This window comes from Liolophura sinensis, chromosome 6 (genome assembly GCF_032854445.1).
Source record: "Liolophura sinensis isolate JHLJ2023 chromosome 6, CUHK_Ljap_v2, whole genome shotgun sequence".
NCBI lineage: Eukaryota > Metazoa > Mollusca > Polyplacophora > Chitonida > Chitonidae > Liolophura > Liolophura sinensis.
The window spans coordinates 6003911-6023665 of NC_088300.1; the positions used below are offsets into that span (position 1 = coordinate 6003911).

The following is a 19755-nucleotide window of genomic DNA, read 5'->3' on the forward strand; positions in this document are numbered from 1 at the left end:
CGATTAATTCGTGAACAAATTCGTAAACATTCGTAATGTTCGTAAAGAATCGTGAGGCTTTCTTCAACTTTTGCAATCAGTTTTAAATTCTTAAAAGTTCGTATGTTGTCGTAAACAGTTCTTAAGCATTTTTAATGTGTCGTAATTATGCCCTAAGTGTCCTAAAAGGTCCTTAAACATTCTTGAAGTGAATTTATTCTTAAAATTTTAGGGAGATTCCAGATCACATTAAGAATAGCTAAGACAATAATACACGTTCGCAATAATTGGTAAGACATTTAAGAATCATTTACGAACATATACTTGCTTTCCTAAAAGAATTTCTTATCTTTCTCAAAACATACACGAACTTCGGCGAATTCATTTGCGACATTTCAAGAATAGTTTAAGAATATTCGTATGTGTTTACGACAATTTAAGAACATTTAAGAACACGAACATACGAACTGATTTACGATAATAGTGTAGCACGTGATCAGAGGTTATAAATACATGTCCTGACGTTCGGTCTCATTTCACTCAATATTTCACAAAATTCACTTCAGCGCAAAAATGCCTGCAAAGAGAGGGACAAAACTGGGTGCCAGGGAGTCCGGGACCAGAATTACTACTGAAACTCACCCACCACCAAGGCTGCTACAGGTAACGGAGGAGGAAAATCTTCCTTCTGACCAGGAAGAGGAGGCCACTTAACCTGTTCATGACACTGATAAACAAGGTGGTATCGACACACAGGACGATAACAGTGACACACCTGCTGATGAGACTGAGACACCTGCTGCTGCCACTAAGACACCGGGACACCTGCTGATGACACTCCTAAACCTGCTGATGACACTTCTGTGGATTACACGTTCCAGGACGATAATGGTAGTGATGGGAGCAGTTTAGATGATGGGCCCAGGAAGAAGAAGCGCCGGCAGCCCAATCTACTAATAGATCAAAGGCAGGAGGTGGAGCTGGCAGAATGGTACGTGGAAACTGAAGGCTTCTACAACGCAAGACAGACATGACGAAGAATGCCAAAATATATAGTTTGACCTGTAAGGGCCGTTTTCAACTGTGGATAAGCCGCATTTTTGGTCTTAAAAATGGTCAGAAAGTAGGAGTACGGCTTATTCTTCAGTACAGAACATAATGAACATTTGTCTTGCTCAGTAGCATGCTAGCTTTCCAAGCCACGCCTGGGCAGATGCTAATTTCCATTAAAAAGCTGTTCAGCCAAGTTACATACGGCTGTTGTAATCCTATTGCTTGATTTGACACTGCATACTCAAGTAGTAACCTCTAAAAACTTTCATCATTTCCAATAACATTGACATTTTTATCTGCTTTCTGTTTAAGATGATCAGCTTAACACATTCTTCACGTCCATGAGGGCGAGATATGTCAAGATCACGAAGGTCGTCTGGTCAAGCGGCTGTGGAACTCACTGAGAGGGAGCAGTACATATTCAAGACATTTCCATTTCTTGACACCCATGTCAGCAGGAGCAAGAGCCGCAAATCTGACAAGGCTGGTTCCGTACACAGCATTTTAAATAGTTTTTTTTTTCCAAAATTTAATAAATATAATAAAAATTTTTTAAAATAATTCATCTAACTTTAGAACTTATCCCAGCCTTGCATGAAATCAAAACAAGGAATTACAATCATTTTTATAGCAGTATGTACATATTTATTTACACTTTAATAATTATTTACTGATAATTTCAGTAGCTTCTATAACTGATCAATTATTAAATGAATAAAATTAAATAAATAAATCATTAATAAATGTTTCCTTCTTGTTGATTTTGTGCCGCGGACACAGGATCAGATACCTGCAACATACAAACAAAAAAAAAACAAACAACAACAACAAGCAATGTGTTACTGTTATTATAAACGTTTCAGTTCCCGTTTCAACTTCCCTGACTTCAGAACAGTCAACTCTGCCAGTTCCACCTCCCAACCCACACATTCTACCTCTATTCGACCCGCTACGGGTCCCATCCAAGCCTGTCACTATCAGTGATGAGGATGTCACCATTGTCAAACAAGAGAATGACAACCAGGACTGGGAATTACCTAGATCTGGATCGGGCAAGGGCAAGGGCAAGCCCAACTTGGGCTCTACAGCAGAGGACGGTCTTCCCACACTAACACTTAAGATAAATAAGTGCCCACAAGGGTGTAAAATGATTTTAAGTAAAACTATTTATAACATAACATTTACTGATGGCTGGACATTATTTTCTAATTTTTAGTATTTAAATTCTAATTTCACATAATATTTAATTCAAAAATTTCCATTATTTAGTGAACACTGCATAATATTTCTTTGTCTTTTGGAAATGTCTTTAATGATAGCCATAATCCACATTTATATGAAAGGTACTTAACTGTGCAACACTTTATATGAAAGGTACTTAACTGTGCAACACTTTATGTTTTGCAGTTAACTGACCGTGCAAACCAGGTTGCGGAAGCTCGTAAGATGGTCTCATCCAAGAGCCCGCATTAGGAAGTCCAGAAATGTGTCAGTTACTTGACCACCCAACTACAGAAAGTTTCAGAGGAATTATGGTTTGACTTCTTCATGGCAGCAATGAATCTTGTTTCACCGCTACAGCTCACGTTCCCACCAACAGCACCACCAACAGCAACAAGGCTTTCAGCATCGATTACCAACTGATATGTTTGCTCAGACTCAAGTTTATCCCCAACCTATGATACAGGAGCAGCCTGTGTAGCAGTAGAACCAGTATGGGAGGCAAAACCCTGTAAGCCATCAACTAGTTACACCTTAATGGGCCCCTAGACTCTCACCCCATGGAGGGAAAGACACACCATCATTTAGCCCTTTAATCGATATAATGAAAATGTCCCTTGATTAGAATTTTTAAATGACTTAAAAACTGTAATATTTGGCTTCAAGGCAACATCAAGAGTTTTTGGAAGAAATCTTGACATTTATATGAACACTTGAAGTCTTGCCATTATGAAAACTTGCAGTTATGAACACTTGTCATTATGAACTCTTGCCATTATGAACTCTTACCATTATGAACACTTGAAATCTTCCCATTTTTAATAACTTAAATCTTAATAGTTTTGCCAAATGGAAGAATGTGAATCTGGTTAAACGACTTTGTAATCATTGCAGATGCTTGTAAATATGTTAAAATAGTTTGCATTACAATTCAGAAAGAAACCTTTTAATATTAAAGGTTGTAAACTGTACTTTAAATCTTGTCTCTGCATTGCAATACATTCCCAAGGGGGACTTATTTGTTTGCGAAATATATTAAAGTAAAGAAATAAAACTACACTAAGAGTTAAAATGGAAAACATTAAAATAAAAAAAATAAAACCAAATTAAGAAAATAACCTAAAAATAACTTAATAACTAAATAACAAAATAGATAAATTTTAAAAATAAGATAAAATAACATAAAGTAGATACAAGAAAAAACTGTACAATAAGAAGGAAATTTCAGAGAGGACAAAAGAAAATTTAATCCATCACAATGAACTCGACTCTCTTTGGTTCCCATTTCATTGTTGTTAACATACATCTAAAGCTGTACTGAATACCATGCATTTATAAATACGTTTACACTTCTCGGTTTAATGCTACAATAATTATTTATTAAATAAACATTAATAATGTATACCTTTTTGACAAATAATACTTAAACATATGAAAATGAATTAATAATTAAATAGACATCAGTAAATTTTAAAATTTTACAATTAATATTTAAATAAATATTTATTTTAACAAATAATAGTTAAATACATAGAAATAACTTGATAATTACCTCGCTTTGGGTAGGGCCTCATTAACCAGGTGCGTAAGGCAAAAGCATCATCTCTGACAATTACATAAGGCAATGGCTGGTCATCATTTGGAAATGGTTCTGGAGCACTGATGCTAAAATCCAGAGCTTCATGTACATCACTTTCTTTGAAGATACCTCCATCAATGCAATTGCCATTGGCACAAATGTTAACGCATAAAAGTTTGCAGTTGGCATCAGCAAGGCCTAATATGACAATAGAATTCTTATGCTTGTAGTAGAATGATCCCCCATCGGATGGACAACGGATGGCAACATGTTTTCAATCTAAAGCACCAATGGTGCTATGAAAATTCCATCTACTTGTTTCCATCTGAATTGTTTGGCAACATCTTTCCACTGCTCTGGTGTATTCGGACACGGTAAAATTTCTTCCAGGAGCTCTGTAATGATGACCTCACATGTCTGTGGAATTATACGGCATATTGTGTTGTGAACAACCCTGAAACCAAATTGAAGGCTTTAATATCACTCACCAGTTGTTATGTAACCCCGTGTAATGCCAAGACGTAGGCATTGTTCCAGGGACTCTCATGAATGTGCCTTACTTTTGGAGGTGGGGTGTTAGACGTTCACCATTTCGGTGGTAACGGGGTAATTTCGCATGTCAGGGATGACACGGAGGAAGTTTTTGCAGCAAATGATGTCTTCTCTATGCAATTCAGCCAATAAGTGTTCATACCGTCCATAATCTGACGTACGCAGCAGCCAAGGAGTAGCCCAAACACACCTCTTTGCTGGTTTCTTTTTTTCAGGCAACTTTCTTTTTTGGCACATTAGGAGATGGGCAGCTGCCCGTAATAGATTCTCTTCTTCCCAGAGACAATAATCGTCTTCGGAGTCCATGATGGAGAAGGAAATGAGGGGGAAAATGCTCAACAAGCCCCTTCATATAATTCCAAATCCCTGTTTGTTTCAAGTTTTTCGGAATTTTGCTTGTCAAATTTCGTAATTCATGTCGAAAGTGTGTCTTAACTGTGTCTCAAGTTGTCTTAAACATTATTTATGATTCTTAAGCATTCGCATATTCTTGCAAGCAGTTGCAAATTAATCGTATTCTGTCTTATTTTAGTCTTCTGCGTTTCTCCCGGGCTTTTTACCCGGTTTCCTCCCACCATAATGCTAGCCGTATAAGTGAAATATTCTTGAGTATGCCGTAAAACACCAATCAAATAAATAAATAAATAAATATTTTAGTCTTGAATATTCTTAACAGATTCGTGTGAACTATATCGAATTTACCATCTAATTCGTCACTATGTCGTGTTTTTCTTAAACTTGTTGTATACATTTCTTAATGATTCTTTACATTCGTAAAGATGGCTAAATTCTGGTGCTTTTTTTCAGGAATGTTAGTGAAGGTTAGTTCATGAGTGTTCGTCTCTTAATCGTTAGTAACGTTCTTCTAAGTGGGAACAGGGCTTAAATCTGTATGGGACAGACATTATAAAGTTTGGCCTGAAATGTTAAATTTGTTATTAAGTGTGGTAAGTATTCATGGAGTTGAAATTTAAAGACATGAATTTGAGTCAGAATGAATAAAAATACGTTTACTGACAACCTAGCTCTTACTTCAGACATTTTTGGCATAAACTATGACGATTCGATGAAAACAAATGTAAAATTCCAGTCAAGATAGTGTTCCACACTTAGGCTTGCCGAAAAAAGCCATTAGAAATTAATTTATCACCTTTACGTCAATCATGAAATACTAAATGAAGTTGCCACATTTGAAAAGATTATATACAATGTAGAACTATAGGCCTTCAGTAGGCCTACTATTTTCATGTATTTACTGCACTCAAGAAATACCTAGGCGTGCCCTTTGATATTCGTTTATCCCGTGGATGACTGACATGAATTTTGTTATTGTTAAAAAATTAAAACATTATACTGGTGTCTGGGTGATCATTCATGTAGGAGAAACCATGCACTAAAAGATGGGGTGCAGGCCGAAATGTAGTGGATAGAGGCACTTGCCTTTCAGTCGTTATATGTAACACGCGGGTGGGGGGTTCAAATTCGGTGGTGAGTACATGTCAGAAAGCGTTTTAGTAACTTGCCAACGGTCAGTGGTTTACTCCTGGCATTCTGGTTTCCTCTATAAAACTGCCCGCGTTATGGTATCAATGAAAAATTCTTCAGTATGGAGTTAGACAATAACGAAATCAATTAATAAACAAATAAGAGAGGCGAAAATTCAATCCAATCGTTGTATGGCTTGGAGCAGAAGACGTAAACTGTGTCTGTTGCAAGCAATGTTGAATTTAAGCCTGGCGGCCGAAAGCCCCGCACCTCGTCCTTCACCTTGGTCCGTTCAGTCATGCAGGGTCGTTAATCTCGGTATAATGGTCACCATACAACTGCTGACTTCGTGATCTAAAGGTCACATGTTTTTGTAGTAAATTTGTCCCCTAATATTCGCATGGCGCCATGCCAAACCACCACATGCAGCACATCAACCATGTATGATTAAAAGGTTTCCTGAGCTGTTTTTGCTGGAAGTAATGTTACAGCATTGTCAGCTTGGTGACGTCAAGAGAGTTTGGTAGTCTTGGGCAAAAGGTTGTTATTAGATCAAAACAAACATATATTTAGATATTTTTTATCTAGGTGCAAAGTAACAGTTCAGAAATGTATAGTGTATCGACAACCTATGACATCTGTGTGGCAGTGGTATCCAGTCAGTGACCCAGCAGTCTTCAGTTCGCAGGCAAACTTTGGACCTACTTGCACGAAGTTCGCATGTGTAACCTAAAAGGCCTGTTTTTCCTGATATGTGGGTAACGTAAAAAAAACACAACCCATGAGCCTCGGGCAGGACTGTCCCGCACATACTACTTGGATGCTACTTGGTAGACATGCAAATGCACCAGAAATAAAAGCACTATTTAATAATTCAGTGTTTCATACGCAGACTAAGGTAGGCATACTATACACACGACAACGCCGTGAAAACCTGCGCATGGTCGTAGGTTTCCCCGGTCTCTACCCCACTTTCCTCCCTGTCCACCGTCGTGTAAGCAAAATATTCTTGAATACGGCGTAAAACACCAATCAAAAAAATAAATAAATAAACAACTCAACGCCTTGACGGTATAAAACGAAACAATTTAGCTCTTTTGGAAAAATACCTACTTTTCAAAATAAAATTTAAAGGCTGCATTTGTGTACAGTGCCGTTCCTAGTCACTGCAGGGCACACTTTTCAAACATTTATAGGTATAATATATAAATATACATATATACGTATATACTGCATAGATCTATTTTTAATAATTTAATAATTTTTTATATTTGCTTTTTTCCGCTCAAAGTAATGAGTATATACTTACTAAAAATATAAAACTATACTTTACAGACAAAATAACTTCAAACTGTTACGTGTTTAATCATTTGCCACACAAAAAATTACACATTTTTGTGGCCTTAAAAAGATATACATTTGTAGGAAACACTGACACATAAATAGCAACCTGCGGATGGTCGTGGGTTTTCCCCGGGCTTTGCTCGGTTTCCTCCCACCATAATGCTGGCCACCGTCGTATAAGTGAAATTTTCTTGAGTACGGTGTAAAACACCAATCAAATAAATAAATATATTATAATTTGCGAAAATAAAGTCCTGGCCCTTCTAAACAGTTTGTTAGCATTTTAAGGTAAAATTTATGGAAAATAAAAATGGTGCTAAGTACAGTGAATTGTAATTCCACCAAAGGTAAAAAGTTTACCCTGCACAAATAAAAATTATGAGTATTATACTGGAAATTGCGAAAGCTAAAGATATAAATTTTGTATACATTGTTGGCTTCGTTGTGGTCGACACTGGTAAAGCGCCGCGTAAGTGCAAATAGGTCACTGTACTTTTGACTAATCTGACAGCACGTATTTCATTCCTGCTTTCCTGCATACCACGAGACTGGATATGGATGAAAGTGTGATGTGGCGAGCTCTCCTTTGCCTGTCTCTCGAGCTCCTCCTTGCCAGGCTGTGTTATAATTTGTGTTTCTAAGGATATTGACGTTGTGCTGTTTGCCCCTGCACTGTGCAGAATTTTAAGCAAATATTAAATGCATTACATTATCAAGGCGCAAACCTTGAACTATTCTCATTTGAAGCAATATAAATAAAACTGCTATTTCAAATAAAATATGGCAGGCTATAATGAATGAATATTTCAGTCAAAACTTGCCAAGCAGTATTTTTTATTCCGCAGTTAAACTTGGAACTGAAGGATGGTGCTGTGGTCTATGTATAATGTGTACATTTATGGTAACACAAAAAGTACTGAGAACGGGTTGAAGTTTATTTAACTTAACGCCAGGGCGTTTTGTATGTTGTTAAACAGAGGACCAGTTGTCTACATAACCTGTTTAAAGTGGTACACTAAAAAAATAATCTGTTAATTTTAACAGAAAGTTTACTGAGTGATGCGAGAATTTATTCTGCTATTTAATCACAATATTCTGTCATATTCAACATAATATCCGGTAAGACCAATATAATCTTTATGTTGAATTAATGGGATGTGTGTGTTATTTTTAACAGAACAAACTTCTGCAATAACAGAATTCATTCACTCAGACAGCAGACTTTCTGTTAAAATCAACAGATTATTTATTTTAGTGAAACAAAACGCTTCTATTTCTTGTCGTCCAAAGAGACTAATACGAGCCATCAGTCATAATGGATGTTTCGGGTCAAACAACATTTAACACAAACCACCAAGGCGTATAAAGCAACAAATTAGGACAAATTCATGCAGGGACAAGCAGAAGTATTCTGACATCGGTTTCTGTCGGTTTAGATTTTGTGTTTGTCCCCACTCCAGGTTAACAGGTTTGCGTGGAGCAGCCCTGTTCGAGAGCGTCAGGTAGATTATCGGGACAGGTACGAAGGTGCACGCACGTAGACGCCAGTTGTCTAAAGAGCCCACGGGTTCGCTCTAACTTGCCAAAATGAAGCTACTTATTCTTAAGTACCTACTACTTTATGTCATTCTTCATTTACACATTTACAGTAATTATGTACGTATCATATTCAAGATTTTGTGATTAATAAACATTTCGTATGAAGGGGAACATGTTTGAGTTATTCAGATCAGTATTTTCAAGATTTGGGGGCTTACTGTTTGAAATTCTATCCACCTAAGCATTAAAAACCGCTTCGATCATGTCAGTTAGTGTATTAGATATAGCCACTTCGAGACTCACACTGGCTGTGGTGGGAAGAGAAGAGCCATGCACTCATGTGTCCGAATTAAGCCTTAACAAGATCATGCTGAGCCACGGAAATCTTAACTTTGGTGTGTTATATAGACATATCCTATATTCTAAGGCTCCAGCAACTGGTGAGATCGTTTTCAAAGTATCTTTAATAGTTTACAAAACTTGGACTGCGCAGTGCGTTGTTAGATTTCACCACACTTTTCTCGATTATTTTCTGTGCATATTGTAAGATTTTCTGCTACACACTGTAAGATTTTCTGTACATATTGTAAGATTTTCTGCTACACACTGTAAGATTTTCTGTGCATATTGTAAGATTTTCTGCTACACACTGTAAGATTTTCTGTACATATTGTAAGATTTTCTGCTACACACTGTAAGATTTTCTGTACATATTGTAAGATTTCTGCGACAAACTGTAAGATTTTCTGGGACAAACTGTAAGATTTTCTGCGACAAACTGTAAGATTATCGGTACACATAAAGATTGTTTTATCAGTTGATTCATGGAAAAGCTACTCCTGAACTTCGAGATGATATAAATTTGCCAACACTCATGCAGATAAATGTGTATGTTTTGACAGTAAGGTGACTCCAACCCGGATCTGCGACCAGGTTGATCATGTAAACATAAGTATGCCAAGGATCAACAGTCCAGCAACCAGTAATTTCCAGGAACTGATGGCAAATTTAGATTTATAGGGTGTTTTTTACTGAGGACACCTCTAGCAGTGACCTGTGCGGCAGAAGAAGCCCTGACGTGCAGACGACTGAAGATTTGCCGGCGAGCAGGACGACAGTAATATAAGAGAGGTAAGATCAGATGGAGAGAATAGGATGTTTTGATTGACCTGCGTACATGGTATGCTCCTTCAAGAATGGTGTACACGTGTAACAAGATGGTCGCCTGAACATACATTATTGTTATGTTAATTCAAATATCCAACAGAATATTGTTTGTAGATGGTACAACATTACCAGTGTAGATATTTTCACGATTAACAAAGGCCCATCAGACTTATACTCCACTCTCTCTGGGAACTGCCTTTTATTTATTTATTTATTTGATTGGTGTTTTACGCCGTACTCAAGAATATTTCACTTATACGACGGCGGCCAGCGTTATGGTGGAAGAATCGCGTCGAGGAAGGGGAAAACCCTTCCGCGGGTTGCTGGCAGGCCTTCCCAAGTAAACTGACTTTTAATCAGTTATAGCGTCTTAATTGTTTAAATAACAAGTTAATATGCTGCTCAAACTGTTTGTCTTAGTTTTACTGAAAATTCAATAACACGAGTTCTTCAGTTACGCGAAATCAGCTATGGATTTTGAGATATCTGAACACACTTCTGGTAGATACAACTTACCATCCATGCAATCATGTCATAACTGGTAACTTTAATACTGTGAAAAATACTAATCTTCGCTTGTGAAGCTTGTGAGAGGTCCAATGTAAAGAATGTATGCGTCCAAACATTCGTATACTAGTTGTCCACAAGCCTGCACAAGGCCAATTTCTAAAACGATGCTGAGCAAAAACCATCAAAAACTAAGAAAATATATAATGGGACGAAATTACGACGGAATCATGCACAGAGTAGTAGCCTTTAATGGTGTTGGAAAGACACAAGGTATGTTCTAGGCGAAGGATTGAAATCAGTATTCAAATCTTGTACCATACTAGTATCTCAGTTTCACTTCGATTGCAACTGTTTGTCCAACTGGTGGCGTAATTCAACACGATAAATATGTCTGGGTACTGCTACACAGTACTGTATCTTACGAGAAGTGCTGTAAATCCTAACAGTAGCTCTAACTGATGTAGATTTATGATACTGGCATCCAATGACGTACGCTCAGTGTGTACACATAATATAAGTATATATCTGACTAGTGTTTGCAAGACTTTGTGAAGAAACATGACACGATACTGTTGTCTTACTGCACTTTGCTTATGTAACTAAGCAACAGGCTGTGCATTTAGTGAGAAGAGAGCTGTTCATATACTTTTTGTAAGTCCAACTTAGAACAAAGTTTACTGCAAAAATACCCAGTTTGTTCTTACAGTGCATTCTGCTTTTCAGGGGGTTGTATGCCGCTATATTATAAGCATTTACATGAAAGTTAAATTAAAACCCGGAGATAAAGGAGACTATATTTTCACCGGATACTTGGGACAGTTTGCATAATATCACTCTGTAGACGCTGCTCTTGTTTTATATTTTGGAACGTCCGTCTTACAGCTGGTATACGAATGTCTTTTTCCACGCATAGATTTCCACGCTGTAGTCTTTTATGTTGTATCCCTATCTATACCAAGTTTCCACAGCCTGATCCCTTTGTTACTATTTATTACTATTTATATGGTTTTCATTTAGCTAGTTTTGATGTATTTTAATGTAAATTCAAACATTCCAGCAAATGAAACCATTGACTTTATTTTTAACCCAATTAGATCTCATGCAGATTCACTTTTCCACTACCTGAACCGCAAACCACTCCAAAAGCTCTAAAATTGGCATTGTGAAACACCACATTCAAATTCAATTACTAATACTTTGAACAACCATACGTATTTAATATGGCCCCTCCACTACCACTCAGCCTTGCCCACACATTCATGAATAGCATGCGTGAAAAACATATACAACCAATAATCAAAACTGGCTATTAGATTCAGTTTTAAAATACTTGAGTGACACCTTCGTGCCTGACATCAAACCATTAATAGCATACATTATGAGATCCTTCTGTATGGTGGATATACATGTATAAGCTACGCTCCTCCCCTATGCTAACCACTGCGCTCTGTAGCGACAAACCTCACATCAGTGACATGCATGGGGTCAAGAATTGTTTAGTAAGAAGTACCCGCCCATTTGACGACCACCTTTGTCCTATCATGCCTACTTTTACGAGAAGGATTCAACATTTGACTAATTGCATTCGCCTGTGCAAAAATGGATGGAATGTAAATTTCTGGCCTTAGAACCTGTCTGCGTTCAGTTTTCATCTCTCTTGGCGCCATGACGATTACATTATAACGCCATGGTTAGAACCCATGGACAGCCCATGACGGACTTGATTTTGGTTTCAGTCACGGAGCATGGAAGACGATTAATAAAACAGAATTTGTCCCTAAACTGTCTTTCTTTCCTCTTTCAAAGCATATTTTTACAACGTGATTTTAACTTTTCCGTTATGTGGCTCGGCAACGCGACAGATATATGAAACCCGCTCTCTACGTAGATAGTTCTAAACAATATCACTTGTTTTCTACGATTTGAAAATTTTCTTCAGCTTCCAAGTTAGTCAGTTTACCTAGACCTGATTCTAGATCTTAATACAAACAGGAATATTTGACTTTAGTGTTTGCCAGAGCTTGGTTATACACGAAAAGTGTGCTTTACAATCAGAAATGCCATCACCGAAGTATGTGACGAAATGGAACCGTCAATAACCCCATCAGTAGAGGAGCATGACAGTGTCAAGCGGCACTTGGATGATAGCCATTATTGTGAGCTACATAACTGTTTTTTTTTTTTTGACGAACGTATTTTGATGCTACGTGAAACATCCTCTAGATACAGGATTAATGCTATTTTTAGATTTAGAGAGACGGTATAGTTGTGTTTTATGAATTCTTATGATGGGCGCAGAAATCTTTAACCGAATTAGACGTACAGTTGTGTTTTTCATGTTTTATTCTACCAAGCTGCTGTTATATTTTTACACACCAAAAACAGTGGTGACATTAATTTTAAAAAATGATTGGAAGAATTCATGCCATAGGCAGATGTTTGGTGATCCTTGTGTGAGTTGATGGAAACTGCGTTGTAATCTTGTTGGTTGTGTGATAGTAAGAGTTAGCAGAGTTGCAGTCCCACGACTTTGGTGTATTTGTACGTCAATCTCATTGTGTATTTTGGTAAACCTTCACCTTAAGTCTCCCCAGCGCTTGGTCTCCTTGGCCACTTTTCTGTAATTTCCGTGTAATAATCCCCAGAAGACCTTTTCTCAGTTAAAATCACATCAAGGCAAACTGAGCTCGAATAAAAGAGCAATAAACGTCATTTCACGACAGCTTATAAACCAATGATATAACAGCAAGTGAGGCGGTGATAACAGGTCAGGTCAGGTACACTGAAAACACTCACATAGCACAGTGACATAAGTATGTCAAGCAACGATAAGTAATTCTTCCAGGAACTGAAGCTGGATACACTGAAAACACTCACACAGCACAGTTACATAAGTATGTCAAGCAACGATGAGTAATTCTTCCAGGAACTGAAGCTGGATTTCGATTCTAAAAGGGCTCTTACTGAATATTTCTCTAAGAGTGGAGATTGCGACAGTAGATCTCCTGACGTGCAGACAACACTTGGTGTGTTGTTGTACAGACGACAGTGATACAACACGGATAAGGCAAGAGGAGACACAGTGCAGGGACTGTTTGATTTTCATCGCAAAAGCAGTTAAGGATTTGGAGATGTCTGAATACACTTGTGGTAAATACAGCTGCGAATCGTCACACTCATCATCCATGTAATCATGTCGTAATATTGTAAAAAATCACGAAATTTTAGAGAGCCCGGGAACATAAATATGGGACCTGATAACAAATTTATGCTTTCGGCACGTGAAGACTATGCACAAAATGTTCAAATCCAGTCCTTCAGTCCTTGTAACTTATAGAGGAGATAAACGCTGCAGAAAGTACTGTTGCGCAACTGCAAAATATTCAGGCGTCAGCTTGATGTGGAGTGTTTAAAGTAAAAACATCTCACTGAACACCTATATATAGATGCTCAAATACAAATACAAAGACGTTTCCAGTTGGGATTTCTCTACTATCTGTACTACTATTCCTTAAAGTGATTGAGTTCATAGAATTCGATCATTAATTATTTAATAAAACCGGTCGCCACCATATTAATTCTGAAGGCAACAAACCGTTCATCATTTCTGCTATATACACGGGTTACTATTCATGTGATGCCTAATTTCTCATAAATAACATCTATGTGCATGCCGCTCTGGATATAAGCATTCTTATTCACCTCCCCACCGCACTCTCCCCTTTTTGGTTGACCTCTACTTGTTCTCCTACGCAGCTACATGGAGAAATTATTACAGAGTAATCTCCTTCTTTCTCATACACTAAAACTGTATATTTATTTATTTGATTGGTGTTTTACGCCGTGCTCAAGAATATTTCACTTATACGATGGCGGCCAGCATTATGGTGAGGGCAGAGCCCGGAAGAAACCCACGACCATCCGCAGGCTACTGACAGACTTATTGACAGATACATATTTGATTAACGACATCATAGCATGAAACACGATTTGGATACTGATGTAATTCATTCGCTGAGAACATTCCATACGTCTTTCCATCATCCTTGAAACTGCTGACTGCCATTCTTTCCATGAACCTGCCTAATTTATTACGTCATACTTTGTTAGTTCTTTGGTGGTTGATGTTAAACAGTATTTGGGAAATTCTTCTTGCCATTATTGACCCGAGGAATCAATTTCGATGGCCGTACAGATGCCTAAAACCTGTAAAGAACGCCTCCAAATTGAGAACTCTACAGTAGAAAATACACATATATACACAACCTTTGCTGTATTTAGCCGGTATGTTCCTACTTCATAAGCAATTACATAAACAGTTAAAATATTCGACATATCTGTGATATATCTGGAACCGTGCTTTCACGGTTTTACTTTCTATGCTGCAGTCTTTCATACTGAATTCTTATATAAACTAGATTCTGATCACGGCCTAAGAGTTCCAGGGCCTGGTCGCTTTGCTATTTATTGCTGTTTAGTTTTGATGTTTCTTCAATATTGAAACATACCGGTAAATTAAACTGTTGTCATCATTTTGAACAAAGTTCGGGTATTTTCCACTACCCGAACCACGGACCAGTCAACACAGCTCTAAAATTTGCATTGTGCATCACCATATTAAATTAAATAGCAAATATACAGAGAGCAAACAAACGGTGTCTCTGTAGACTTTCCACAAGCGCCCAGCTTAGCAGATATATTCATATATAACATGCATGAAAACACATTCTACCAAAATCCCAAACTGGCTATTTGAATCAGTTTAAAACTATGTGGATGACACCTTCGTAATACTCCAAAAACAGGCTGACATCAAACCATTTTCAATATACCTGAACATATCCTGCAGTACAGTGGATGTACATGTGCAGGCCAAGCTGCTCACCCGTGCTAAACCATGCGCTCTATAGCGACCTTAGTAAAATGAACGGGGCACAGATTTGTCTAGTTCGAAGTGCTCGCCCACTTGACAACGACTCTCCACTTTTGTTGTGGCAGCTTTTTCGCAGAGGTCTTGGAGGATTGACCAATTACGTTCGTCGGTGGGATCTGTCAGCCCCTCGTCTTAGAATCCATCTGACGAAATTTCTTTCTTTGTGCTGTAACGTTTACACTACAAAGCTATGGTTGGCAGCCACTATCCAGTGTGTTAGACTTGGGGCCCCGCATTTATACATCACACCTGCACAGAGCTGGTGTAAAAATCAAACCAAGCGCTCCAAAAGGCGCCTCCTACGAGAACGTCATTTCTCTCTAATTAGTCCATCAACTGAGAGAAATTAATTTTTTTCATGTTTGAAAGTCCTTTTGTTTAGTTTGCAAATGAGTCAATTTACTCAAACGTCATTCTGGATCTAAAAGGCAATAGGCACATTTGACTGTGGCGTGTGTGTGTGAGCTTGTTTAAGGATGAAAAGTGGGCTTTACAAGAAATGTTATCACCGAAGTAGGTGACGGTCTATGTTTCCAGTAGCGGCATAGTCAGAAGTTACATAGTGGCTGGACATGCATGTACAGGCGTCAAATTCATCGTCATGTAGAACCTGAAGTGTGGCAGGTGCTATCATTGTCAGGTATGGGACCGTTGTCGACCACACGGTTTACGTTTATGCGGCAGTGTGTAACAAAAATCCATCTCCAAACTTGAATCTTGTGATAAAAATTCCCACGGTATAAACCCATTCAGTCCTGCTTTTCTTCGTAGGTTGGCCAGGGCAGTATATCTGTGACGCTTCCGGTAATTATATGTTTAAACAGATTCCAGTCTTTGTAATTAGGTGAAGTATTTCAATTTGAACGTAATCTGTCAAACTTCAAAACTCGCGATAGTCATTTTCACACATTTTACATAACTACAGAGCGCTTCGCGTGCATGTCTAACTGACCTCAAGGGAATTAATTTTGTGAGGTGTTACTGAGATACCTGTTTAATGCATTAATTAGATAAAGGTACCATATCTAGCTCACAATTTTCGCCAGCTCTTTTGGGCACAGGGCAAACACAGGTAGCATACAGTTCCCTCAGCTCAACTCCAGATATTCCATTAATCATAAAAATCAGTCCCAAGTGATGTTATCGTGGTCTGCAAATTTTTTTCCATTTATTTTCTTATTCACTGATGTATTTACAGGTTTGGGGATTTGTTCAACACTCGCCACCATGAAGATGATCCTGACGATTACTCTGATGATGACTACGCTCACTTGGGTGCAGGGAGGACCTGCAAAGATCGAGTCGCCCTTGAACACAGAGCATGATGTGAAGGAGCATTCACGTTTCCGAAGAGAAGAGTCCAAGTTTATGAAAACCATCAAAAAGCTAGCTGGTCGTAATGATTATGAAAAAATTTTAGACGGGGCAAACACCGCAGAACAAGAAGCTCTACAACAGCCTAACAAAGCCGGTTTAAATCCTGACCAGCAGAAAGCCGTTTTCTTCTACACTTTAGAAAATGACTTTGTATATGCACTGAACACTAAACTAAAAGAAAAGCAGGGAGCAGGAGAATTTAGTGATTATGTCAATCTGCTTATGTCCGCTCTGCAGAAAATTGGCAAGTGTCAACCGAATGGAGGCACGGCGTGGCGCGTAGTGAAAGGATCGCTTAATCACATCCTGGGTGAGGATATTATCTGGCCAGCCTTTAGCAGCACGTCTGCCGATAAGGATTCAGTTCCAGACAGAGGAAGCATCACAACACTGTACAAAATTGAAGACGCCAGTGGGTACTGCATTGAGAGCTATTCAGATTATCCTGGCGAAAAGGAGTTCCTTATGCCACCGAATACTAAGCTAGAGGTCATGGATGGTCCTACCATACTGATTGATACACGTTACGAAAATCAGCGGCAGTATACTCTTCGACTGATCCGCCTTGGGACAAACGCAGCTGTGTCCATCAGCATGACAGTGTCAAGCGGCACTTGGATGATAGCCATCATTGTGAGCTATATATCTGACGAACTGGTATTTTGATGTGATGTGAAAAGTTCTGTAAATGAAGAATTTAAATCATTTTTTGTGATCTTTTAGATTTAGAGACGTCTTGTGTATAGTCGTGTTCTATGAAACATTGCCATAGTAAAGTTTCAATCACTTTGGTTCAAATGTATTAAGTTCAACTATTTCACACGGTTATAATGAGCAAAAAATGTTTAACCGAATTAGTAATAAATGTCTGTTTTTCATGCTTTCTGTTGACTATCTGTTGTTTTTATGTTTTTGTACACCAAAAATAGTTGTGAAATCAACGTTTTCAAAAATTATTGTAAGAATACTACCATTGACAGGTCTTTGTTATATTTGTGCATGTTGATAGAAACTGCGTTGTAATCTTGTTAGTTATGTGATTAAATTTGTGAAGAGTTGCAATCCCACGGCTCCATTCCCAGTTAGACGATTTTAGCCGAATAGTTACGAATTGACATTGTGTTTGCATTCGTGGTCTTTTGTATTGGTTCCTGAGCGTTCCTTATGAATTCGTGTTCTATATTTTTATGTCGGTGACAATTTCAAAAGGCTAAACATTTTCGTAACTAGACACAAGCTCGTAATGATTCGTGTGTATTCGTAAAAGCTTCTCATGTATTCGCATTAAACATGACGTCATTGATCGTAACAATTTCGTAACTTGTGACTGTCGCATGCTATCTTGAAATTCACGCCAATTTACTTCGGCAAAACATTCGGGAACGCGGCCTTATCGTACTAAGACCTTTTAATGTATCACAGCGCCAATGTTGTGTGTTTTGACAAACCTGCAGCTATGAGTTGCTAACATGAGTCATTCCAGCCGTTGAATTCCTTGGCCAGCTTTCTGTAATTTCCATGTAATAGCACACACAAGACCTTTTCTCAGTGGAAATGACAACAGGATGTACTCAAGGCAAACTGAGCCCCAAGAAAACAGTAATAAAGATACATGGTAAATAATTGTAATATCATGACAGTTTATAAATGTAATATTACAGTAGAAGAAAACTTAAAAACATGACACTATAGTCTACAAGGAGCACATTTTTTCTATCTGGTGGTGCCTGCTGCATAATTTTACCATTTTTCCTCGCCATACACGTAAAGCCTGAAAACGGCAAAGCTGGCATAAATTGCTGAGTCCATCGTGTCCTCCATCTTTAACACCCTGTAATTTATGCTGGGGGGGTGTTGCCTCTCAGAAATTGAGAGTCGTTAAAACTGCCGGCTTGTTCGCGTAAACTCTGAACCTACGACCAACATTCCGCTTTCCCGATCGTCAAGACTTCAGGGCTAGTTCTCAGGCAAAATGGAGTCGCCCACAGCGGATTTTGGCGCTGACTTTATTTATCAACTTGAGGTACATATTAGAATTTTTATAGCATGCACCTGCGAGGAAAAGCATACTCTTTTGAATGGTATTTGATTCATATTTAAATTTTCTTCTCCTTTAAATAACTGCATGTGTAGTGGTGATAGTAGGTCAGGTAAACACTCTAGCACATAGGTATAAAACCCCCATAGTATTCAGCATGCTATATCAGGACATTTTCATTGTACTGTCCAAATCACAGTTCATGTTCGTCATATGAAAACCGGTATGATATAGCTTTTTGAATACCGGTACTCGGTGCAGTCCACAAATCACTACCTCAGATAGGATTGGCCATAGCAGAATATCAAAACTTGACCTGCAATCTTGTCCTGACACGGGTGCAGTTGTCCCCTCCCCAAAGACAACTGAAATTCCAATGTATAATACTTACAGGCCCTTGAAATGACTGGCGGTCTCGTGTTGATGAAGACAATACTTCTGACCTGGGAGGGGGTGTATTTCGTTACTCGGTTTGTCAGTTCACTACTGGCTGGAATATGGTGCTAGCTTGTTATAGTATCCAATAATAATATAATATCCAATATATTCGGATGTAAGCTGAAAGGTTTACACCAGGCATTTTGAAAACATTTTGGCCAACCAGCTGTGCCAGACCAACGTTAAAGTAAAAGAAAGCAAAAATATGAAGTAAGGTTTATCAGTAAGGCAACTGAAAACTATGCATATAATCATTTCATTTATTTTATTGTTTTTGTGGTGGGGGGGGGGGGGAGGGGGACTTTTCGAAGATTGTTGAAAGGCATTTAAATGTCTGAATTCTGTTGTGGGCTTTAAGAGCCATACTGACAGTCTTTACGAACTCTGACGTCACATTACCTTTTTTCCTGATCTTCACTCTCAGGCAGCATCCAGTGTTTTATAAATCACTCACTCACAGTCTTAACATAGTTTACCGTTACTCTCTCACAGGATGCATCCAGTATTTTATAAATCACTCACTGACAATCTTAACATAGT

General features: G+C 38.2%; 1 protein-coding gene across 1 annotated transcript; it reads left to right on the plus strand.

The window, feature by feature from the left end:
- Positions 1–9753: 9753 nt before the first annotated feature.
- LOC135469252 (uncharacterized) lies at positions 9754–17473 on the plus strand. The gene is made up of 2 exons (XM_064747850.1): positions 9754–9883; positions 16561–17473. The coding sequence occupies exon 2, from the start codon at positions 16590–16592 to the stop codon at positions 17403–17405; it is 816 nt and encodes a 271-aa protein (XP_064603920.1). The 5' UTR covers positions 9754–9883; positions 16561–16589; the 3' UTR covers positions 17406–17473.
- The last annotated feature ends 2282 nt before the right edge of the window (positions 17474–19755 follow it).